This window comes from Poecilia formosa, unplaced genomic scaffold, assembly GCF_000485575.1.
Source record: "Poecilia formosa unplaced genomic scaffold, Poecilia_formosa-5.1.2 Scaffold439, whole genome shotgun sequence".
NCBI classification, from domain to species: Eukaryota; Metazoa; Chordata; class Actinopteri; order Cyprinodontiformes; family Poeciliidae; genus Poecilia; species Poecilia formosa.
In genome coordinates this window covers 161,458-186,837 of record NW_006800378.1, presented here as the reverse complement: position 1 = coordinate 186,837, position 25,380 = coordinate 161,458, and the positions used below count along the sequence as shown (strand labels likewise).

Below are 25,380 nucleotides of genomic sequence, written 5' to 3'. Positions count from 1 at the left end.
TATTATTTTAGGATGGTGACAATATGCAAAATGAGCTTGCCATAATCTCACTCCACAAGCGGTTTTAATGAAGAAATCAGTTAAATCGCATAATGCATTCCACACCATACCAAGCATGATTTGATATGTATGGATGTGGATGCAATAGTTAAGCATAAAGTGTTGAAATTTAATATATTTTAATACATTAAATATGGATTCAAATTTATGGGCTGCAGTTTAAAGCTGTGGCTGAGTATCAACAGTTTCAATGGGCATGTGTGTCGGAGTGGATGGGGGTTTTTATGGTTGACTATTCCAATAATTTCCATGAAAGCGCGCTCTCCACAGACATTCCTACAGTGGCTCCTCCTTCCTCCACTCCAACTGCTGCGCTCGTCACGTGTCACCCCGTCCACCAATCAGCGTTCACCAGAGCCAGCCCGGACAGCAGCAGTCCTCAGATCCAGCCAGCCTCTGCTGCGACCCACTCCGCTAAGCGACAGCAGTGGCGGTCGGGGGAGGGATTGTTTTGGTTAAAGTTTGTGGGATTGTTCTTTTATGTTTCTGTCCGCGTCTTAATAAGAAGTTTATCTTTTAAGATGTTTTGTGCGCTTTTCATTTTACTCACCGGTTTTCTTTCCCCCACTCGGAGGAGAGACTGTGGATGAAGCGGTTTTAAAAGAGGGGCAACTTTTCCCAAAACAACCAACCAACCAACTAACCAACGGGCTGACCTATGCTAAGCTAACCCGCTAGCCAGGAGTCTGGAATGCAGCCGGGGTTTGTCCTTAAAGTCCACAAACCAGCAGGCAAACTTTACATTCCTCAACTCGACTGCTTCGAACTATTTACCTGCGAGTTTGGACGGGACACCAGCCCCGGGGAGGCTCTGTGTTTCTCCTCGGGTCGGACGGTGCAGGTGCACCTCTTGCGGCACCTGCGGAAACTTGGTAACTTTGCTCCATCTGTTTAAGGCTAACTTTAGTTTTCTCACAGGACATTTTGGTATCTCGTCGTTACTTAGTTGACTTACAAATATTATATACGCAATTCATGGCGTATTGGTCGCTTTTAATAAGTCTCAGGCGTCAGCCCATGAAGCGCTGGTGTTTGCTAAGCCGTATTTCGGCTAATCTTAGCGAGCAGCCTCGCTGGGTTGCTCATTGACCATCATACTTCTACCGGAGTGGCGACGTGGATACACGCTTGTAGGCTGCCTCTCTCATAGGACTTTGGACACGATTTGACTTTCCTGGGTGCTGCTGAGGGGATTCACCTCGCTAAAGTGACATTATGAGTATATTTAAAAGTTATATTTTAAAGTTTTAATTTTTTTTTTCTTTTAGTTCTATAAGCTCTGCACCCTATGGTGCCGCTAGGGCCACCGAGAAATGGATGTCTCGCAGGCCGCTTCCCCAAACGGTGAAGGGCGGCCGGGCGGCGGTGGGACCGGGGAGCATGCCTGGACAGAGTGCCCGACTGTCCGGTCGTGGGCTCACTCTGCCCCGCTGTGTCCCACTCGGTCCCTGTGGACCGCCGCGTACGACTACGAGGCAAGCGGCGAGGACGAGCTCAGCCTCAGGAGAGGGGACGTGGTCGAGGTCCTGTCCAAGGACGCTGCGATCTCCGGGGACGAAGGATGGTGGACGGGCAAGCTGAACCACCGGGTCGGGATTTTCCCTTCTAATTACGTCACGTACCAGCCCGCTATTTACCGTATTCCCGCAACCAGTGGGTCGGCGGGGGTGTCGGAGCAAGTGCCCAGCTCGCCCACTCAGATTCCCTTCAGTGAACTGGTGCTGGAGGAAATCATTGGCGTGGGTGGCTTTGGCAAAGTCTACCGGGGAACATGGAAAGATCAGGAGGTCGCGGTGAAAGCGGCACGGCAAGACCCGGATGAGGACATCACGGCCACCGCCGCCAGCGTCAAGCAGGAGGCCAAGCTGTTTTCAATGCTGCAGCATCCCAACATCATCAAACTGGAGGGGGTGTGCTTGGAAGAGCCCAACCTGTGCCTGGTGATGGAGTATGCCCGAGGCGGGACGCTGAACCGGGCGCTGACTGGAAGGCGCATCCCGCCACACATCCTGGTCAACTGGGCCGTGCAGATCGCACGCGGGATGCTCTATCTGCACGAGGAGGCCGTGGTACCCATCATCCATCGGGACCTGAAGTCCAGTAACAGTAAGCAAAGATTTGACTGTGTGTGCGTGTGTGTGTGTGTGTGCGCGCGCGCGCGTGCGTGTCTTTTGTAAAGTTTTAGCAAAGGCCTTGCAGATTAGAATTTTATTTAGGGGACCAGAACAAAGTAGCTTTACTGTGAAGTAAATGGAGTATACTTTTCAAATAAATAAGCATATCTATCAAAATCGAATTTATTATTTAGCAGCATTTCTATTCACACCCATGTACTCAAATCCCCCCAAATAAATAAAGAAAAAACAATTTATCCCAGAAGTCACATAATCAATAAATAGCATGTCCTTGTGTTGTGTGTGTGTGTGTGTGTTTTTCTTTTTTTAATTTCTTTTTGCTCTTATTTTGTGCCAATGTACTTTAAGAAGATGGTCCATCCATTTCTTTTTCATCATAGTTAAATATATCTCATAACAATCACAAAAAGCAGAAACCTAACATATGTTTTAATGTATTGCCATTTTCTGATCTGATCCTTGTTTGGGTGAGTTGACCACTCCGAAGCATTTCTCTGGTGGGTATAAGACCTCCTGCGGTTCATGGCATTACTTCATACTTGACAAAGTTGAGTAAGATTTTAAGAAAACTGTAAAGATACTGAATGTCACACGGACAAAATGCCAACTACCTTTGGGTAACTTAACGTCAGTGTAAACAAAGCTGCTCTGTTTAGGCTTTTACAACAGTGAACAGTATAGTTCAGTTCAGAGGAGCTCCAGTGATGCACAGCTCAGGTGGGAGAATTTATCAGTATGAAACACGGTGGTGGCAGCATCATGCCGTGGGGATGTTTTTGTTCAGAGGGAACTGTTCAAAAACATCTAAAACTTTTTGAGGCATTTCATAAAAGACTTGCAGTTGTGGTTGTAGAGAGCAGTGGTTCCACAAAGTGCTGACCCAGGGGTTTGAATAGATATGCACAACACATTTTTTCATTCATTTTTATTTGTTAAAAACAACAGAGAAAATATAACCATGCACTTTTCACTTGATTATGAGATATGCTTTGTCGATCTATAACCTATTAAAATGCCTAGAATGCATTCTGTTTATAACTTTTCACAATACAAATAAAGATTTCAAAGCTAAAGGCTCCTTAGCAAGACATCAAAATTGATTAAATTGGACATTTGGAAATGTTTAGCTTTAAAACATCTCACCTCACCCAGTGCTGTTACACCAGTGTCAAATGAAGCTACTGCAAACCCGTAATTCACATGTTTCACCGCAGTACTTGACCAGTCCAGGCCTTTTACTCTGCATAGGTTGAAAATGCAACAAAGTGGAGAGGAGGAGGGGATGAAGCCATCGAGAGGATGTGAACTAAAGTGAAGAGTTTACCCAGCTGGGCCACTTTGCCTGCTCCGAGACCCCCTTATGCTTCAAAACACACAGATTCACTTTCCCAGCCCCCTCTCCGCCTAAAGCTGAAATGTTGTTCAAATAAAGTCTGTGATTTACCAGCCACGTGTGCTTAACAGGCACGGAGAGGAAAAAGGTACAGAAAGCGTTAGCATGTGCATAATAACTGAGTAATTGTACAAAGCCGGTGATTTAGTAAGTAGGAACAGGCTCGATACTGTGAGACTTTCTCATCCATGACAGGCTCATGTCGCTTGATTTTGGTTCACAGAGTAGCAGCAGGCCTACTGTTCCAGTTCTGGTAATTGATAAGAGGCCAGCAAACTTTAGTTTCCCAGGACTGAATAATGAATGGAAAGGGACTGGAAGTGAAAAAAAAAAGGGGGGGGTGGGCCAGAGACACAGGCCACTCGCTTCAGCTCAGGTGTGTTTATGTGTGTAATGTGACCCTAAACACCATTTCTCTCCCTTTTGTGATCGGAGGCTCCCATCAGCCCGGGGCCATGTGGGGAGCAGCTGTGGCGTAGCGATCTCTGTTTATCTCCAGCTGTGGGAGTCGACGTGTGAATGCCGGGACAAAACCTGTGAAATGTACACATACCAGACTGTCCGAGCGCTTGAGGTTAAGACTTTCTTGCTGGATTTGAAAGAGATCGGGTTGCACTAATGTGGAGGATCCTATGACCAACGAGGTTTTTTGTGCAGTCCCTTATAGTTACGCCATGACAAAAAAAAAAGTCTATCCACAAATATTTCACTCAGATTTATTAGAAGTGTGTGTTACCCAAAATATTAAGAAAAATAAGCCTTACAAGTAGGAATAAAACTGATGATGTACGAAATAGGACAGCACGGGTTTATCGATGCACCGATCAGATATATTGGGGCCAATTCCCAACCAATTTGAGCTCTGACTTTCTAATTCCTCATGGAAAACTATGAAATTATTTGTTTGTTCATATGTTGTTTTGAGCGAATAAAAAAAAATACACACACCAGGATTACAGAAAGCTCTCTTTTCATTACTGAAAATGTTTAGATGCAGTTAAAATGTTCCAGGTTATGGGACATAAGTTTCTAAAAATTAAGCCCAGCTTTACTGAACTATGTTTCAAGAAGGACTAAACAGCTGGTTACAGCAAAAACCTCTGATTTGCTGTATAATTATTTATTCACTTATTGTCTCAAATAGGGCTGTTGTAAACGAATATTTTAGTAATCGAGTAATCTATCGATTATTCTTACGATTAATCNCATCTTATATTAGCAATTAGCGGGATTATTGCAGCTAGGATTACTTGGTTGGTGGATCCGAACCCTACCAGTGAGAGTTCCAAAGCATTGAGAAGATGGATCTGGTATCGTCAAGGGATTAAAACAAATTAACTTCCAGTTATCCGATGACTCTCACTACTGTAGCAACTTCTTATTTAAAACCTTGATAACACTGAAAGTAAAGTGGTCTTCACTTTTTAACAACTTCCACACCAATGAGTGGTGTTGCTATGGCGACCTCGTGGCAGTGTGGCGTATTTACTGATTGCTTTTGTTTTTTTCTTTTTTAACAACAAATTTTTAGTTGCTGTGCAACCAACTGGCTAATTTCTAGCAGGATCATTAGTTTGTAGAGTTGCCTCTACAAATATTTTTACCTTTGGTCATTTCAGTGTCAGAGAGGCCAAGTCCAGATGTTGTATTAGTTTAGAATAAGATTTCTGGTTTAAATATGAACCAGATGGAGCAGAAGGATTTAACAGTTGAGGTTGTGTAGACTGTTGCCGCTAATCGGATGTTTGGTTGACATACGCAAACACACTTCCCCCAAACAGGCAGAGTGCGGCAAACACAAATTGCTATATTTGCCATGTCACCTCTCTGTGAAACGGTGGAAACCTGAGCTCCAACAGAGAGCACTTAATATAGAGGCCATGGAAGATCCTTCACAACCTTCTTTACTCTCAAACTTCACGAGTAAAAAAAAAAAACCCTGATAAGAAACGTGTCCATTTGAAACACTTAGTTTTTCCCACACATTTTCGAGAACGATGGAGACTGATTCCTGTCAACAGCAGAGTGAAGACCTGCACACAGAAGATTGTTTCAGGGTCAGAAGTCTGGAGATAGTGTAGCCAACACTGAGTGCTATCTAAAGACTGCGAACGAAGCTCTGTGTGTGCGTGTGTGTTTGTGTGTTTGTGTGTGTGTGTTTGGTCAGAAGCAGGACAGTTGGTTCACAAAAGCCTCTTTATGACACACAAGCACTCCAGTGGCACCCTGCAGTGTGTTGAGTTGTTTTCCCAGTAAAGCAACAACAACAAAATATATAATAACGAAGCTCAGAGGAGATGTTGCATCTGCTGCTGCAGGCTTGTCTGTTTGTTTTGGCTTTAAATAACTAAAAAGATAATAGAAAAGAGATTAATCTCTGTGGGGGGTTAGGGTTACTACAATAAGGGTTCAACCTCTACTAAAATCACATTGCGTTATTTGTGTTTTGCCTGCATTATAAACCTGGATATGGCCAGGTGTGTACACATACAGATGTAGAAGAACAAAGCTTGAAAAACTTTGCTTGACTTGCTTTGCCCGTCATTTATCAACTCTGGATCCATGCACTCTCCACGCAGACAAACACGCAGCTGTTTGATCAATGATTAGCCTGTAAAGTAATATGTTGGAAGTCAGCAAGATTTGTCCATTCTCCATTGTGTTTTTCAACCTAATCTGTAAAATCCCAGCCTGCAGGGAGGAATGTTGCTAATGAGGGATAAAAGCTTAACATACGTTTACACAATGGACTGGTCAAGCAGCGGTTGCTAGGCTACTGCGGCCAAAAGAATGGCTAGGACTCGGAGGGTCTCAAAGCCCTCGTTTTGTTTTGTTCTGTTCATATTTAATCTCCCAGAGAGGAGCGCTACTCTTTTATTGCCCCAAACTGAGGGGGTTTCCCGTCTTATTTTATCCCTGCTCGTTTTGTTCGGCCCCGTCTTGCTGCTTCATATTTTGCATGTCTAGTTAGGGCAAAGGTTTTTTTTTGTTGTTTGTTTTACTTAGAATATTATTAATAGCAACTTAAAAATATCAACTCAGTAAATTGCTTATGACGCAAGCAGGTTATGTTTAGCCACATGTCCTCTGAGCGTTGCGGTTTAGCACTACTAAAACTAAAAATGTCGTGCTGATGTTTCTGGAACTCTTTAGATGTCATTCATCTGAATAAATTTTACAAAGTAGGATATTTACACACGTTTTCAAACATCTTGACTGCGTCCACATAATTTGTAGAAATACCAGTTGTAGATGTGAAAGTATGTTTCAAAGCAAAGCTCATCCTTTCACACTTCAAGATGTGTTTTTTTTTTTGTTTTTTTTTTTGTCTTTGTGTGCGTGTGTGTGTGTGTTTTTCTTTGATTTAGGGTGTGCAGACTCGACAAAGCAGCACGTGGGCCAAGCAGCACACTGAAACTTGGTCCAGAGCCAGCACACACAGTCCATATTAACTTTGCAGTCTTGCATCTTGGTTTGAATGACAGTATGCCAGGAATGCGCGGTTGAATGCCACTGAAACTGACGGGAGTTCCGCTTGGAGCGCGTACAGCTGCATACACCCGTCAGTCGGAAGCTATTGTTGGGGCTTCATGGCGTTGTCCCGGTGCTGCTCTTCCTCTCCCAGTGTCTCACTGAACACACCAACCTCTCCTTTAGCACAGTGAACGCACCATATACACCAGAGCTTGGGAATAATTTCCATCCTTTTGTTGGTGTGCCTGGTGTAAAAAAAAAAAAAAAAAGAAGACACGAGTGCAGAGGAGATCTGATTCAGAACACCGATGGAGCCCATTTTGGTCTTAAAAGTTAAAGTAACCGAGGTGTTTTTGTAAATTATAAAATCTTTCTTTTTGTCTGTAAAAGCATAGGACTTGACAAACTCAAATACAGGATTGTGACAAAACTCTTAACAATCCATCATTTTTCTAACTTTCTCTAACAGATGACGGTGACTGGGAAGAACTGTGTCATAATTGTCAGATCTTACATGTAACGGTAAAGGTAATTTTATTTATGTAGCACATTTTCAGCATCAAGGCAATACAAAGGGCTTTACAGGAATTAAAAGGAAATACAGGCACAAATAACAAACCACAGGAAAGAGCAAAAGAAGAAAAATAATGTAATGTTGATCTAAACTATGTAAACTAGGCGCTCCTGTTCAGGGTTGCTTAGTATCCTCTGGTCTAATTCCAGAAAATTAGTTATTGTCTCTGAAAATAACAGAAGTATTTACTGTAAAGTTCCAGTAAAAACTCTACATGCTCAGCGTTGTATCTGCTTCTGTCGGAACTATCAAGCAAAGCAACTTCTCTCGAACTCCGCGTTTCTGTTTTTTTTTTGGTTTTTTTTGACCTACATAAATCTTTCATCAGGACAGAGAGGCCACTAAAACATTTCCCTAAACAACGTACGCATCTCTATTTACTTAAATTTTTGGTGACTCGGGCCAAAGAAAACATTAGAGTCCCAATAGGTAGCGCAAGGCTACTTTCTCTGGCTTCCCACAATTACCCCTGGTGACACACAGACAGTTACTGCCTGTCCTTTCTCCGGTGGGAGAAAGGGCAGAGGGGAGAGAGGAGGAGTTGAGATGCTTTCACCGTGTTTTTTATGACCTCTCCCTGACTGCACCTATTGTTGCAGGGCTGGGTGAAAAGGAAAAGGGCCCACAGCTGAGAAGAGCTGCCTTCCACATCGACCAGTCCTCCACATTCCTGTCTGTGGCTTGTGAACACAATGATGGATGCTTTATGTGGCAAAAAGGCACCGGCTTGCACACCTTAAACATTTGATGGGTGTAAATAAGCCAAGCCGTAGGGGGAACGCCAGCTTTTACAGGCACGAACCGGGAGAGGAAGAGGGCGCACAAGGAGAAAGTGGCCCAGAGAGGGATGTGACCACGATAGATGGATTTAGCCGACTGTTGGTGCTGATCCTGTTCCCATCGGCCGGATTGCCTGGGGGTTTTTATTCATTCATGAGACAGAGTTACTTTTTATGCGCCGCTGAGGAAAATCTCATCTACCTTTAAATATGAATTTCATAGGAAAGGCATTGGTAAATGAGGAAGTTTGGATCTGGATCACTTGTTTTCTTATGCAATGTTGCTCAAAGGCAGAAAAAGATCTACCCACTCTGAAGGAGGGAAAGCTGCTCTGAATCATCTTTAGAAATTGTTTGAATGTTCCAGAAGTCCAGAAATATGTAGGACATCAGAAAATATCAAATATATTTCCCAGTGTCTCCGCTAAAACAAAATAGTTTTGACTCTGAGTTAGATAGTTGTTTTTTATTTTTGTTTTTTTATTTTTCATTTTTCATTGGCATCAAGATAAACAATGAGAAATTGTAACGACATTGGACCAGCACTGAAGTGGTTGACCACAACAGTATCTCTTACAGTTTGTTTTTTATTTTTAACCTTTAAGTCGAGATAAGTTTTGGCAGTCTATCACAGACACACACACATACACACACTTCTAATAAGAAAGACCAGTTAACCTCACTAGTACAGTACAGTAGTTGGAGTACCCGGAAAGAACCCACGCATGTTTGGGGGGAACAAGCAAACTCCATGCAGAAAGACTCCATTTTGGGATTCAAAGCCAGATTAATCATGTTGGTTGGTAACAATAGCGACAGCTGCAGCGTCATGCATCCCCAGGTTGCACATAGACATTTGATTAGCCTGTAAAGTTGCTTTAAAGTGAGGTTACAAAAGTGGATTTAAAAAAAAAAAAAAAAAATTCTGTTTGTAGCCATTTCCACATGTCTAAAGTGTAAACATTGAGTTGGAGGGTGTGGCCAGCAGCAGCTGATTTGTTTTCTGAAAGGAGCCAGGTGAAAACTCAATATTTTAAAATGTTTTTTTTTTTTTTTTTGCACAAAGAGTGTAATGAACATGTTTCATAAGGCCCACAGACCCAACCTAACTCGATCAAGAAAGCATAAGACCTGATTTGTTCCCAGCACCTTTTTGTCTGATCTTCCCACTGTTCCTCCATGAGATGGGAAAGGAGTAATAAATGGGTGTTGGCTCAGGGCGCGGTCTGCCTTGAAGGCATACGCGCCTTCATTTGCATGAGCTGGTGCCCTTTGTCACTCTTTTTCTTGTCAACAGAGTAAGAAACGGTAGACAGATTAAGCATGAACTTATAACCCCAGTTACAAGTTTGTTTGCAAAGCAACGATCTTTGTCTTAGCTTGTAACAATAAATAACATTTGAGTTCAGTTTAATGTAAGTTTCTTTGGTAATTGGTTTGTGGCTGATCAACTTTGTATGTGGGTAACGGAGTTTGCTAGTTAGTGCTCACTAGTCATCTCTGACATATTTCCTAATATGTGATCTCTGTGTGGTTTGGTGTGTAGTTTTGAAAATCGACTCACCAAATCTTTTTAGTTGAGACTCAGATAAAACGAAAGCAGTCACTGTCACCATGACTCAACTGGGGTTGAAATCTGTAAGTTGCTTTGTTTATGGAATGGTATTTGGGTTGTGATGAGCTCGTCTTTACCTTTTAATGGATAACATTGAAACCCAGCGGAGCCTGCAGAAGTTAATGTTTCCAAGGTGCAACTAGAAATGTTTTACCACAGCCAATTTTTCCGAAACTAAGAATTTTGCCTGTCTCTGTCTTGCCTGTGTGCCTTTTTTTTGTGGGGTTTGAAGCTTTACTGTTTTAAGTGAGTTACACCTTTTGACATTGGAGTGTTGTTGCTTCAAAAACGTCATAAAATCGACTCCTCATCTGTTTCTGTCACGTGTTGTTGGCCTGCAGGCCTAATCCTTAAAGCCAACAGTGAAAATAGTCTGGATTACGGAACATTACTGAATTACCAAAATCACAAAGCTTGTGCATGACGGTGTTTAAGTGTGGCAGATTCTTAGGGAATAATCAACAGAGTCTTACATAATATGGATCCGAAGGACCAAAAGATTGACTCAGCTGTTGGTTATAGGCGAGACTTCGAGCTTGTAAACACTGAGTAGAGACTTTGACTTGTAAATAAACTCACCAGTTTTCATCGATTGCTGTTGATCTGTTTGTTTGTCTCACTGCTGCTGGTATTCTAGGGATTAGTTTATTACACCAACCAATTAGTTTTTTTTTAAGGATTTTATGTGATGAATATAATGTTATGATTTTATGTGATAAAAACAAGTAAATAGTTTTCACAAATACATATTTCAAAAGTGTGGCATCCATTTGTAGTCACAGTCATGATCGCCTTTCACTGAAATCACAGCTGCAAGTGTGAGTCTCTACCAGCTCTGCACATCCAGTCACCGTCAATTTGTGCCCATTTTTCATTTCTAAATAGCTGGAGTTCAAAGTGGGTGGAGTTTCCTATCTTCTGAAATGGATTTAGATCTGAACTTTGGGCGCTTCACCACATGGAAATCTGATCTAAAGTCTTGTTTCTGCTGAAGCTGAATATTTATTATCTTAGTGAAAGGTGAACCCACGAAATTGTTTGCAATCTCTGTTCTTTTAGAATTATGCTACATTTAGCTCCATCTCTGAACAGCTTCCCTTAGCATTTCCCACAGCATGATGCAGCTACCACCCTGCTTCAAAATGAGGAAAGGGAAATCGGGTTGATACGTGTTCAAGATCCAGCACACACAACCTGTTGCATGCATGACTTAAAGTTAAATTTTGGTCTCGTATGACCCGCTCACCTCCCGTCTCCACCCTACATGCCTGAACACAAATGCATTCTCCGCATTTCAGATTCACTTTGGCCAATAAAACTTTGAAAACAGAAGTAAACCCTTCCCTTCCTCTTCACTTACTGAGTATTTTTCAAGACACGTTTTAAGTAGAGAGCAAATAAATGTTCACCAGGAGTTCCTTAGTTTGATTTAATCATTTGAAACGCAACCAAATTAGTCAACCTTTTGACTCTCCCACTTGCCAGCAGCTCAGCTCTTGTTAGAGTCGACACGTCAAATAAAATGGATTGCAAGTGTGACAGGTTGCTATTTGTAGCTTGACGTCAGCAGGGAGTCATGTGACAGAAGCTTGTTCTTTTATCCAACTTTTCTAGAGGGCTGACACCAAAGTAGCACGGAGCTCCAAAGAAAATATTCTGCGTGACATTTTATACGTCAAGTCAGCACAGACAGGTTCATCCCGAGACCACTTTTCCTCAAGGTCGTGTAACCAACCCGTCTTAAGTCGTTACTATTGTTCCACGGAGGCCGCTGGGAGGAATCTTTGGGCTCACCGGGAGACGACTTGACAACAGGAAGTCGAAGTGTATCGCTGGTGGAATGAAACCTGTTTTGTAATGGAATTCCCATTGTTGGAGCCGGGGTAGAGGATCCCCTGTTTGCCCCAGGAGAGTAATGGCACCGATGGCCCTGTTCTTCACCGAGCCTGGGACGTCCTGAAATGATGCTAGCGGTTGTTTCACAGCTATTAAAATATTACCTGACGATGGCAACGGAAATCTTAGCCGTCACTGCTCACGTTAGACGGCTGACCTGAGCTGCAGACGACAAAGTAGAGCTACTTTCAGAAACAAACCACTTTGTAAGCTCGGCGTACCGCTTCACGTTCGTTCATGTCAAGTGGAAATTTGGGGGGGAATATGAAACTGTTTTGGTACCACAGAATTACCCAATCAGAGAGTTTGTAGTTCATCTGGGCTCGCTTCACTGTTCGAGGTTCCTGTCCAGTTTTGAAAAGTTTATCACTTTATTTAATTGTTTTCTAAGTTTGGATAACAATGGAAATAAGTTTGTGTTCTCAGATTTACTCGAATACCTAAAAGAAAAATTAACATTTCTGGAAAAATAGGATTTATGATCAAATGAAGTTGTTTTGTTTGTTGTTGTTGTTATATTTTGACCTATCACAAGTTGAGATTTAGTACAACTCATTTGTTTCTGTCTTCATAAACAAATCAAACACTCTTGTAGTACTTAAATAAAAAAAAAGGAGATTTGCTACTTTTTTGTCTTTAGATCCTTTCAGGGCTTGAAACTGAAGCTAAGGTTTTCAAACTAGGTTTGGTTTTGATGTCAAAATAACATTGAAGTTCATGGGGTTTTTTTTCCTATCCGGGGAATTAAAGGTATTGATTTGCAGGCTGTGATTTAAACTATCTGTATTTAACCCAGTCAAATGCACACAAATACAAATACTGCTCTTAAAAAACAAAATGCTGCCATCCTAATGTTTGCAGTTCATTCAGAGTAGTCAGGCAGTGCTTTAGTGATTTATTAGACTGAAATGTTTATGTATTTTCTTGAAGTTTTTACAGGTGATGCAGTTTCTGTTGTTTTCAGGGTCTATTAAACTTTAAAATATCCTTCGGTCAAATTTGGTACAAAATGTTTTCGTTTCTTGTGGCAAACAAACTAACTTGGTCAGATCTGAAAATTGCCACCTAAAACCTTCAGATAAACTGAGACTTTATGGTTAAGTGGTGCTTTGTTTTAAAGTAGTGGTCAGTTTTTGGGCTCTGGCAGCTTTTTTTTTTTAATGCCAATATCACAGGAAGGAGGGTTGAGAGAGAACTAGGTAGATGACCTAAGACCAGGAATCCAGCTATCCAAGGACAAACACGTCAAGGACGTTGACCCGTTGTACCAACCGAGTCACCCAGCGCCTCCGATATCGTGGACATTTTAATGGAGGCCATTCTGCTTGTTTGAGTTTTTTTTTATTTATTTTTTTTTATATTTACCCAGCAGTGACGAGGCGTATTTCTGAGCCCACCGACGGTTCTTCAGGGCAGCGGCTGCCTTCTGCCGCCCATTGGCATCTGTCAACGGATCTGCTTACTCTTTAATTAAGAAGCAGGACTTGTAATAATCAGCAGAACAATAAGCTTTTAAGAAGCGCATAAAATCAGGGAGGTAAATTTACTATTGGTGAATATTTGTTTCTGTGTTTGCCGTGCAGCGATTGAGAGCAGCGAGTTCAAGGTTAGAGAAACAAAAAACAAACAAAAAAACAACTCATGATGCAGCTACCTTGTTACAAGCATCACAAATATTTCTGTTTGGAAATTGCTACAATGTCGCATTTTAACTATTAAAAATTCCAACAATTCACTCCTTTGACACAACACCCCAAGAAACGCATAGTAAAGTCCATCCGCTCTGCACGCTTGGGAAAAAACAAACACAACTTTGATGGATTTATTTTTAATGGGCCGTCATTGTTTTTTCACATTGACTTTAAAAATAACCCAGAAGTAACTTGAGGAAGATCGAGGCGTACGTTTCAGCTCCTCCGTTGTTTGCTTCGCAGAATCTCTGCAGCTCGACTGTAAGCGATAGGTCTGCGCATAAAGTCGTGAAGTGGGGCAGTTTGTAATGAGAGACGTTTCTGGCAGAAGTAAAAACAGATGTGAAAAAAATCAAGAGTATCAAGACATCAAAGAGCCACTTTTTGCTGTTAATATTCAGTTTTTTGAAGATAAAATATGTGAAACAAGAAAGCAAAGCTGACAACAGACCTTAAAACCGACGTGTGGGATTATTTTTCATGAGCCATCTCATGTATAAGCGCCTGGCTTTACCTGGTCAGTCAGTCAGGCTGCTCTGGTACTTTCACAGACTTGTTGCTAGTGGCTGTACGGCTGCAATTTCAAAACAATTATTGCCTTCCTCATAACAATGATGGGTGGAGCTGATTTACTTCCACACAGTTACTATCTGTTCTGTGTGCAACTAGAAGTATTCCCAGTTAAATGTAAGCGGGAGGAAGAAGTTACTCGTCTTGTGTGGGTTCAGACTGGAACTCAGACCGCCAGGCCCCGGCTGTTTCTGTTCACTGCGCTCCAGGAAAACGTGGATAAAAGAGCAGCGAGTGTTGGGCAGCTGTAGGTGTGGATTTTTCACACCTGATTGTCACAGATTGTCTGTCTGGACTTCATACGGCACGTCTGTCGGACCCGGTTTCTCCGCGGCCGCGCTTTCACTTCAGGCGTTGGGTTACCAGCGGGCTTCAGCCTTTAATGTGTTAAGCAGTTTTAGGACCTGAGGACAGGCGCTTTGTGGCGCTGTCAGCCTCCCGTTGCCGCAGTAACGAGTGGCGCTGTGTACTGCCTGCCCTCATGAATGTCACCCATCACTCCTCACATGCAGTTTTCTCTCTCCTTCTGTTCTGCTGCGTTAATCATAGTTATCTATTTAAAAAAAACTTACTAAAAATGCTTGTTAAAAAAAATCAGTCTGACTGGAGCTGTGTCTCTGAATCTTAGGTGACGAGAAACATTTGGAGTTTAAGTATTTTTGTTTGATTTTCTTTTCTTTTTTTTTGCTCTCATCCATCAATCACTTTGTTGATTATTTATTCATCCATCCGTTGTAAAGTTATCAGCAGTTTTACATTTATAATCTAAAAATTATCTAAAAAATTGAATTTGTGTTGTGTCGGAACATTGGAGTCTGGATCCATTTCCAACCAGTTTACTTTCAGATGCTTATTTTGCAGCTTTGCTTTTCTTTTCTTTGACGTTATTTTGCTTTTATGTTTGTAATATTTAGCAGAATGTAAAAAAAAAAAAAAAAATCAAACTTAATCTCGAAAATTTAACTACATCGCTTGAAATGCCTTATTTCAGCGTTGCCTCTCTCCCCTTTTCTCAGTTTTATTACTTGAAAAAATTGAGAACGACGACATCGGGAGGAAGACCTTGAAGATCACGGACTTCGGCCTCGCCAGAGAGTGGCACAAAACTACAAAAATGTCGGCTGCAGGCACCTACTCCTGGATGGCCCCAGAGGTCATCAAGTCCTCGCTCTTCTCCAAAGGCAGCGACGTGTGGAGGTGCGGCAACGACAGACTACGACTCTGAATAAAGTATCTTATCCTTCATGCGGTGAAGGTGACTTTATTTGTGTGTGTCTGTGTCATCCGTTAGTTACGGTGTCCTGCTGTGGGAGCTGTTAACGGGGGAGGTCCCGTACCGAGGGATCGATGGTCTGGCTGTTGCTTACGGTGTGGCTGTCAACAAGTTGACTCTTCCCATCCCCTCCACCTGCCCCGAACCCTTCGCCAAGCTTATGGAAGGTGATTACAGCCAAATCAATTTGTTTGAAAATCAAATAAACCAATTCTGCTGTCATTTTTAGTCAAATTTACTTTGCTGTTTAATCTGACAAAAATCTGCATTTTGTGTGTACTGCCTAGTGAGTAAGTGAACTGGCCAAAGTACTGTTATTTGCATTCTTAAGGGGGGAAACGTGACTTTACGTTTCTTCAACCAAATAGTGCGAGACTTTGTGGGTAATGTGGTGTTTCTCTCTTTTGATGCAGCCAACGTTCTTATCCACTGGTGGGCTTGACTCTGAAACATGTGAAAAAAGTCCAGACCTCTCAGTGGAAGGAGATGTGTGGTCCATGCTAGTTTTCCAGCTCTACATCTTGTTCATTGCATCCATGCGTAACCTGGTTGATTCGCTCCAAACCAGTAAATGGAAACCCGCTTTATTTCCATTTTCTGTTTTTTAAGAGTTTGTTCAAAATTCACACGACAGTTCAGTTAAAGCGTAGCCTCTTTTTGGCATCATCATTTTTCACATTCTGACTAAAACAAAAGTTCTGCTGAGCCGACGACAACCAGAACCTTTTCTCTGTCTGATGAAACCAGTCGGACATACTGCAAAACGTTTCTGTACACCAACTGTGCGTCTGCTTGTATCCTACAAATGCCAGCTGTCCGCTGTAAAACCAGCTACCTGGCTATATGTTGGTAGCCCATTTAGAGAGATGGGAAGGATTTTTGCTCGGAGATGTTCTGACCCGGGTCGGTCTGTGCTTCGTCCCGCAGAGTGCTGGGACCAGGACCCTCACGTCCGCCCCTCCTTTTCCTGCATCCTGGAGCAGCTGTCGGCCATCGAGGAGGCGGTGATGGCCACCATGCCCCAGGACTCCTTCCACAGCATGCAGGACGACTGGCGGGTGGAGATCCAGGAGATGTTCGATGAGCTCAGGACCAAAGAGAAGGTACTCGCCGACCAGAAGGCATCGACGATCTCCACCTCGCTCTGTGTGGAAACTTTACCAGACGTCAGCGTTTGATGTCTGCAGATGCTGAGAGACGAAGCAGTCCAAGTGTAGCCGCTCGAAAGCCCTGACTGGTCACCTTCATTTAATAAGCTTGTTGCGTCTTTAGCTAACTGAGTCATTACTCCTGTGGTGCTTGAGCGTACTTCCCCCTGGTTAAGAGCTTAATCTGCTTTCTGTTTAAGTGTACGCTTAAAGCGAGGGTTAATTAGTGTCAAATGAAAAAACAGGATCAGCACAAATAGTGAGCTGAACCACACAGGTTGGGTTTCTAAGACTTTTAAATTATATTTCTTTCTCCTAATCTAGGCGAATATGTTCTATTTTTTCCACTCCTTATTGTGAATATTGGTCATTTAGTCAGATATATTATTTAACTCTCAGTAGTTTTTTTTTTTTTTTTAATCATGCTTAATAAAAAGTGTTTTCTCAGAGGATTGGCAACCATTTTCCTGATACAAATTTCACATAATTAATGGCAGTGTTGTTAACTATGTTGGTAGATTTTCTGCAAATATCCCACACTAATCTGGGAGGCTGACGGGTTTCGACTGTAAAGCTGCTTTACCGAAGTCATCTAGTACCGATTATCTTTACTCAGCAGAAAGGAATTGAGAGAAAGATGGAGGAAAAGAGGAAAAACCCTGGGAGGAAACTGAAGTTCGCAGCAACATACAAACTAATCCTACAGTCAACTTCTTATTCACGGAGTCATCCACCGCTTATCCTACAGAAATCTGTCTTCAAGGCTGCTTTGTATCTTAACGCGTTTCTGAGAATGTGTCTCTAAATCCTCGAACATGAGAACCAGAACGTAATCTGTTGAATATTTTGAACCCTCACTGCTGATTTCACCGTGTAATCCTGTCAGGATCTGACAAATTATTCATAACACCTGCATTGTAAGTTTGGTTAGCGATTTCATTTTAAATCACTTAAATCGATGAAAGTTTTTGGTTTAAGGCGATTAAATTAAGATATTTAATTACGGTAGGTGAAGAAATTTTTAATGCAACCATATATTTCAGAAATTGAGCTAATTAAGTTTTTTTTTTTTTTTTTAGCTTTTGATCTGATTTTAGATAATTACGATTCATGTTCAAGATCTAAAATATAAGACGATATCAGAGCAGCATTTAGAATATTTTCCTTGATTTCCAACATGAACGATCGTCTATTTACATCAAAACTAGCTGCTGTAAGTCAGGGTCTTATTAATATTTTAAAACAAAAACTTCCTTTAGCATTTTACATCAGTTTTTGTATCCAGAGTAACCTTTCTTCCTGTTCAAATGAACAGATTTGATCTATTTTAAGCATGAACCGGCGCAGTCCGACAGTCTGAAGATGCTTCTGTTGAGCCGTATCTCCTCGGTTTCATAGAGTAGCTCTGTAGCTTTCCAGCAGGCAGCCCAGCCTTCACTTCCAACCCGGTTGTGTGCAGGAGCTGCGCTCCAGGGAGGAGGAGCTGACGCGGGCCGCCCTGCAGCAGAAGTCTCAGGAGGAGCTGCTGAAGCGGCGCGAGCAGCAGCTGGCGGAGCGCGAGATCAACGTGTTGGAGAGAGAGCTCAACATCCTCATCTTCCAGCTCAACAAGGACAAGCCCAACGTCAAGAAGAGGAAAGGCAAATTCAAACGCTCCCGCCTCAAACTGAAGGATGGGAACCGCATCAGCCTGCCCTCAGGTGAGAGTACATGTCATTTATTGATTTATTTGTATTAGGTTTTATTATTTTATTACAAATGTGTGCAAAACTAACCTCGGAAAAACACAATTTCGCAATTGCGGTGTTTAAATAATTAAGGTAATTAAAATCACACAGGAGTAAGTCATTAAAAAACATGCCACACCATCATCCTCCTACCACTTCCTGCCGTCTTTTCTGTCTTTTCCACCAGCGGTAACATCCGGTTGTTGGTCATGTGACACGTGTGATGCGAAAAAAGTGTTTAAATTTCAGTTTTGCCAAATACAGCCGAGAATCCACCTCATTTCTGTGTTTTTAATGTTTTTTTTTTTCTTCCAAAATTGACTCATTTCAATCAAGCTGCAATTCCCATTTGCGCAGCGATATTGTCAATAGAAAGGCAGCTACTGACATCTGTGTTTATTTACTATAAAACTGTGAGGTTTTCTATACTTGAGAGTTTTGTTCAGTGTAGCAGCTTGTGCAATATTTGCCATTTACAAAGAATGCTCCTTGTCTAATCCCTGAGTAAACCCTGAGAGTGAATTACACCCGCCTGCATGTCCATGTTGCATCCTGCAGACTTCCAGCACAAGATAACCGTGCAGGCGTCGCCTTCCATGGACAAGCGGCGCAGCCTCCACAGCACCAGCTCCTCTCCGCCCAGCAGCCCCACGCTCATCCCTCGACTGCGAGCCATCCAGCGTGAGTCCGCTTCGTCTTCCTCAGGCCATGCACAGTCTGAAAGTTTAAACACCAACCATGCTCCCTGGATTAAATTGGATCTTCTTTTTCAAAAATTAAATCACGGGGGGACAAGAAAAAAAGAAAATCACATCAGCTCTTTGAGAGGTTTACTAGAGCCCAGCAGGCGGATGCCGTTTTTAACCGAGAGGGACAAAAAGGCAGCCAGTCAGTTGTTTAAACAGTTTGGTAAAGACTTTTAGGCACGCTGCAACGCCCTTGTGATAACAGGAGCAAATTCCTCTTGTTCATTTCAGCGAGGTGGAGACATTCAGAGCGAGCAGGAAGATAGTGGATCAGCTCCGATTCAGTATGAAAACAGAAATCGGCCTAAAACTTCACAACAAACAGTTTATTTTCTCTACTGGACACAAGTTTATTGAATAATGAGGTTTCATCTCTTCCATATTCTCTTTAATTATTCAATTAAATTCAGTTTTTTGTTTTTTGGGGGGCGTGGGGAAGTTGGATAAATTTTGTATCCAGCCACAAACAAACAAATTAAAAAGTGTTCTATTTTAGTTTTAAAAAATCTGTTTTGTAAAGTCAATTTTAATCATTTTAAACAAAGTTTACAGTTATTAGACTTATGCAGTCTTAGTGAGACTGAAACACCTTTTCTATTCTAACTTAATAAAATGTTTTAAAAAGGTACCAATGTGTATCTTCTCAGATAACTAAAAAAAAATGACAAGAACTTTTAAATCCATCAAATTAGCTCTTAAAAACTGAATCAGGCCTTTTGTAAGGGCAAGAGTTAAAGACGACACAGACATTAGAGATTTTATTCAAAGATTATTGTTGGATTTAACAGATTAAAATGCGTCCTCGTAGTTTCTCGTGCAGCTTCTGCGACAATCATATTATGAGTCTGTAGTAAGCAGAAATTCCTGTTGTCAGTCACACAAGACGAGAGCAACCGTACGTGGGGCCGCAGCTCCCTCTTCAGGCCGGAGGAGTTCGACGACGTGAAAAAAGGAATCAAGAAGAAAGGAAGAACCTGGGGCCCCAGTTCAGTTCAGAGCAAAGAAAGACCTGCTGCAGCCGAGAGGTAAGACTGACACTCAGCCAGGCTCAGTCCCAGAACATTTGGTTGATGTTCCTAAAAGTTTTCTGTACTTTGCATCAACCTGGAGGTCAGTTTACTAATCAGATGATAAAGCTTCTGCCTGTGAACTGTTGTTGACGCGACACTTGAACCTTTCGTATCCGAGGGCGGTTAAGCTGATTACAGTCACGTGTTTGGATCCGGAGAGGAACCACTCATGCTCAGGCGAGAACACGCAAACTAGAAAGACTCCAAGCTGGGATTCGAACCCACGACCTTTCTCCACTGGGCAGCCGGCTCCAAAAACAACTCCCATTTTTTTCAACTATTTTCTCTCTACTTATTTACTTCACTCAAACACAAAGTGGGAATATTAATATTTTCAAAGTAATAAATATGTAAGATGTGCCTCATTTAGTTTGTTCAGTGACCCTGCAGTCTGTCTGGTACTCGTCTTCACCATCTCCTGTGTTCTGGGGTCAGGGTGCGTCCTCTGTCAGACGGCAGTAACCCCTGGTCCACCAGCCTGCTGAAGTCCCAGAAGTCTGTTCCCCTGGCCGCTCTGTTCGGCGAACAAGGTGAGCTAATGACAGGTAGCCACAAACTATCAGATAGACATACGATAGAGAGAAGGCACGCAAACCTTTATTGCTATAATCTTTATTCTTTTCTTACATATATGTGGGTTTATTTCTACTTTTTGAAATAGTTTTTGAACCTCATGGTGTTTATTTCTTTGGTTCTGTTTGCATTTTGTTATAAACCATGCAAGCAACACAGCAGGCGCCCAGAAGATGAAATGAAAACGAGACATTTTGTCTTGCATGCAAAATTATTGGTTTGGTTTCTAACTCTGCGTCTCATCACCCTTCACCCCTGGTGAAATACACAGTGGACCCTCACCTATTTACAGTTCAGTATTTGCAGACTTTTCTGTGGTATGCTGTATTATTTGTGGAAAATTTGCCTATTTACAGATTTTCCCTAAAAAATATCTGAAATATTCAAAAGAAAATGCAGCATGCGAAGCTGTAGCACCAATGCTACTTGGCACGCTATTAGCTGGCATTAGCAAAGCAGCCAATCCAGGACTGCCATTCATTCTCCTTGGACCTGATTGACCGGGTGGACTGGCCCCACTGTTACCTGGGGCCAGTCCAGTGGTAGCAGTGTCTTGTTGTGGTACTTTTCTTCACAAGGCTGAAGAAAACCTGTTAGAAGCTGCCTCATGTGGCCTAGTTAAAGTCCAAACTTGAATCCAATAGAAAATTTGTGGCATAAATTGAAAGTTTGGACTAATTAGTGGAGCTGTTTCGGCACAACATCAGTTTCTAAATGGGCTCGTAGAAACACGCCCCGACAGAATGGTGTCTGGATCTGCAGTGAGGAGGGCAAATGTACAACGAATCATCAAGACTTTATTTGCAAAGAAAATCCCTTTTTCCTTGTTTTGATTACATGTAACCAGTTGTGTGTTTGTTTTCAGTGGGAGCAGGCAGGGAGGAGGCGTTCCCCCAGGAATGTCCCGACAGCAGCTCCAAACCAAAGCAGCTCAAGTTCCCCAACCAGGTTTACATCGACCTTCCTCTGTGGAAGGACGAGACGCAGCCTCAGAGCCCCGGTGGGAGCGGCGGACCGGGCGACGCCGGGGTCGGTGCAGGAAGTCCCCCAGAGACTCCGGAAGACCCCTGCACCACCACGTCCACCTCCTCCACCTCCACAACCCCTCAGCTGACCCCCACCAACAGCCTGAAGAGGGCGTCGGCGCGACGGAAGACCGACTTTGCGCTGTACGGCTGTGGCTCGCTGCTGGCCTCTGTGGTCCTGGGTTACGACATCAGAGAGGCCATCAGGACCTCAGCTCCTCCTGAGGAGTGCGAGACCCCAAAAGAGGAGAAGAAGAAGAAGGAGGGCCTGTTTCAGCGTGCAACCCGGTTCCGCCGCAGCACCTCCCCACCGGGCGGCCGCTCCCGCAAGGAAGACGCGTCTTCAAACGGCGGCGCCGCCCCGCCGGTCAACCTCGTCTCGATGTCGGCCATCATGGAGTGCAACTCCACCAAGTGCCTCCTACAGCCGGAGGCCGAGGCGTCGGAGCTGAATCCTGGGAAGGCCGAGCCTGCGGTCAACGATGACAACTCGGAAACATCCCGACCCGTCAGAGCAGCAGCTGCAGACAGCCAGAGCAGCAAGCCTGCAGCTGAAACCCAGAAGGCAGAGCAAAGTCAGAGTCGGCCCCCAGAGCAGAGCAACCACAACACAGGAACACGACTGCGCAGGAAGAAGTACACCGCCAACCACAACAGTGAGGGGCACACACCGCACCGCAAGAACACTGATCTCAGAGTATTTTTGGTCTAGTTTCTACAGCAAACCTCCCAGTGGATGAATACATTAAAAAGTCTTGTTTCATTTGCAGGAGAAGTACTTAAAACTAGTACTTTTTCATATTAAGGAATTATTAACTCAAAACCAGGTGCATATCTCACTGAAACGTTGCTTGTACATCAGTTTTGTCTTGTTTCCAGGGTACTAAGACATTTGCATTTGACAACATGTCGTGTTTTTTGCAGTGCATAGCTGGAGGAAGTTGGCATGCTCGGGTTTATCTGACTGTTCTCTCTGCTCACAGCCCACAACGGCCCTCCGGCGCCACCTGCTGCTCAGAGGAAGCAGGAGAAGGAGGAAAAGCCGGCCAACGGGGACGCCGTCCCGCGGCAGAGGCCCGTGTCGTTCCGGGCCAAGCCCCATGCCTGGGCCCTGCTGCGGGGCCGCAACAAGAGCTACTCCCTGGGCCACTACTCCGGGGAGAAGACAGCCCAGGACCTGAGCGTGGTGCTGTCCTCGGAGGTGGGCTGCTCGCTGCTCGACATGGACACGGAGGGGCAGAAGCGGGACTGCACCGTGCCGCTCTGCCGCATCCAGAGCTCCCCAGCACGGCCCTCCATGTTTGAGCTGGAGAAAGAGTTTTTCTCCTAGGAGCCTGGAGCTGAGCGAGGCGGGCTGTAGAGGGTAGCTGGGGGGGCTTTAGACGTACGCTGCCTTTCTTCCTTTTTGTCTCTAAAAGCACCATAGAAAGAAGGTTTTTATTTTATTTTTTTCTTAGTGCCTGAGCAAAGTGACGTTGGGGTGTCACAGCGCTCTAAAAGAACCGCCTTAAACACATTTCCAGAACAGACTCTGACCTCTAACCTCGCCGTTACCCCGCCCTGTCCCCCTTGGTACGTCGTCGCAGCTCAACGTTGACCGCCGCTGCATCTCCCCCAACTCTAAACAACTTTTTATTTATTTTTATTGGTAATTTAATATGAACTGAGTTAGCGGGCAGCAGGACATACATTCCACCTCCGTTTCACAGCTGCGTCATCAGGCTCCTAGCCTAGATTTATTTTCTCATTGGAGAATCGTGCATGTAAACTTAAAATGTTCACAAAAAACAGAAAAAAAAAAAAACGGCAATATTTGTAAATATGACTTTTTACCCACTGTCAGCCTGATGCTGCTGTTGTTTTCTATTGCAAACGTGTTTTTACGACTGTCGGCTCACTCTGCGCTCTAGGAACAGGTTACATTATCAATGCTAGAGCCGAAGCATCTATTGTTTCACCCAGAATGGCCTAAAGATTATAGAGATGCAGGTAGAAAATCACTGGAAGTCTTACAAAGCAGACATGGAATCTATTCTTGTTAAAAAAAAAAAAAAGACAAGAAAAATGTTGCTGTTTATGTATTTATAGATGTCTTTTTTTTTCTGGTTCTCGGCACACTAAAGCAGATTTTTCACATAAAGCAGTAAAACTCAACAAGAGCTGATTGGTTGAAACATGAACACATGAGCTGCGTCTGTAATGGGGAATTGAAAAAGTTAAACTCTTACGGATTCATCTCACACACTCGAGCTTTTATTTTAAATTTTGATGATTGATGAAACGTCTCAGAAATATTCCATAAGGCTTTGGAAAGCAGAAATATCAGCCTACGGTTTATTTATCCACTTAACTCATCTTCATCTTGACAACACTCCACAGGTTCTCTGTGGGGTTCGGGTCAGACCAGTTCGCAGGGGGTTGCCATGGTTACAGGAGTCACCTTCTGCTGGAAGATGACATCAGTATCCGCATGGCTTCACAACCCTTTCTAAGCTGTTACTTTCTCATCTTTTTCCGCACTGCCACACTTTTCCCTCCACTCAACTTTCCATTGACATCCACTGAACGGGCAGCTTCGTTAGCAGCGACCCTTTGAGGTCACTGTCTTAAAAGTAACACATCAGTCCTTTTTTTTTATGCAATATTTTAAAATCCCAATAAACTTTACACTCAGTTCCCATTAGCTTTAAGCCGTAGTCATCAAAACAAAGAATCTGTTTAACACGAGTTTTACCTTTTGATGAGTTACTGAAACAAATCACAGTTTAAGTCACACTCTGTTTTACTGAGGGACTTGTATTATTTCCACACATTCCTGAATGCAGCTGGTTTTTAAAGTGTTCTCAGTAAAGCCTGTGCCTTTTTTAATGCAAGCATCACGTATTTTTACCTGAATGAACCTGTTGAACTGTTACATTTAACAACTTCCACATTCGGTTGAATCCGTTTCGCATCATGAAGTCTGTTTAAGCGTAAAAATATTTCTTTTCACCTGAACAGACTCGTCCCGTCGCGCTCAGAAACGCCTGGAGACGTTTAAATTAAATTTTACTTTAAACTACCTGCTTCCTCAGGACTTGTGAAGGTCTCTGTATCCCAGCAGCCTTTGCTCTCCAGACCTTTTCTACGCTCCAGAGCTCTGAATCGGTTTTGCACTGTAACTGAAAAGTGCGTATGGCGCCGCTTCACTTGTTTCACTCGTTGTCTTACTGAGTTTCCTAGAGAAGGGCTAAAAAATGAACTTAGAGAAGCATCTGAATTACCAGACGGTGTGAATGTCTTCCTGACGTTTGCGTGCGTCTTGATTTTTTTTTTTACATTTTTTTTTTTTTTTGTAGAACGTGAAGTATCCGAGTCTCAAACTGTTAAAGGTGCTTTCCACAAGCCGGTTTTCTTCCGTTTTCCAGAACCGTCTGTAAATAGCACGCCGCTTTGTGACGAATGTTTTCTCTTACATTCCTAAGACGTTTTGCCACGGCAGCGATGGGGACCAGATTTGAAATGAGAATTTTTCTGCGTTCAGACCCAAAAACCACTAATCCAACCTGCTGCTATGTGAAGGAGACGAAGCGTAGAGGCCTGCGAAGTGATCAAACCGTGTAAAACTTCTTCTTCTTGTTTTTTTGGGGGT

At 43.1% G+C, this 25,380-nt stretch overlaps 1 protein-coding gene across 1 annotated transcript; it reads left to right on the top strand.

The window, feature by feature from the left end:
• The first annotated feature begins 2 nt into the window (after positions 1-2).
• map3k21 (mitogen-activated protein kinase kinase kinase 21) lies at positions 3-23,788 on the top strand. Its single transcript, XM_007577388.2, has 10 exons — positions 3-2,166; positions 15,204-15,384; positions 15,479-15,627; positions 16,388-16,563; positions 18,068-18,308; positions 18,894-19,016; positions 19,956-20,106; positions 20,587-20,681; positions 21,590-22,405; positions 22,733-23,788. Exons 1-10 carry the CDS (start codon positions 1,374-1,376, stop codon positions 23,077-23,079), a joined length of 3,072 nt encoding a protein of 1,023 aa, XP_007577450.1. The 5' UTR covers positions 3-1,373; the 3' UTR covers positions 23,080-23,788.
• The last annotated feature ends 1,592 nt before the right edge of the window (positions 23,789-25,380 follow it).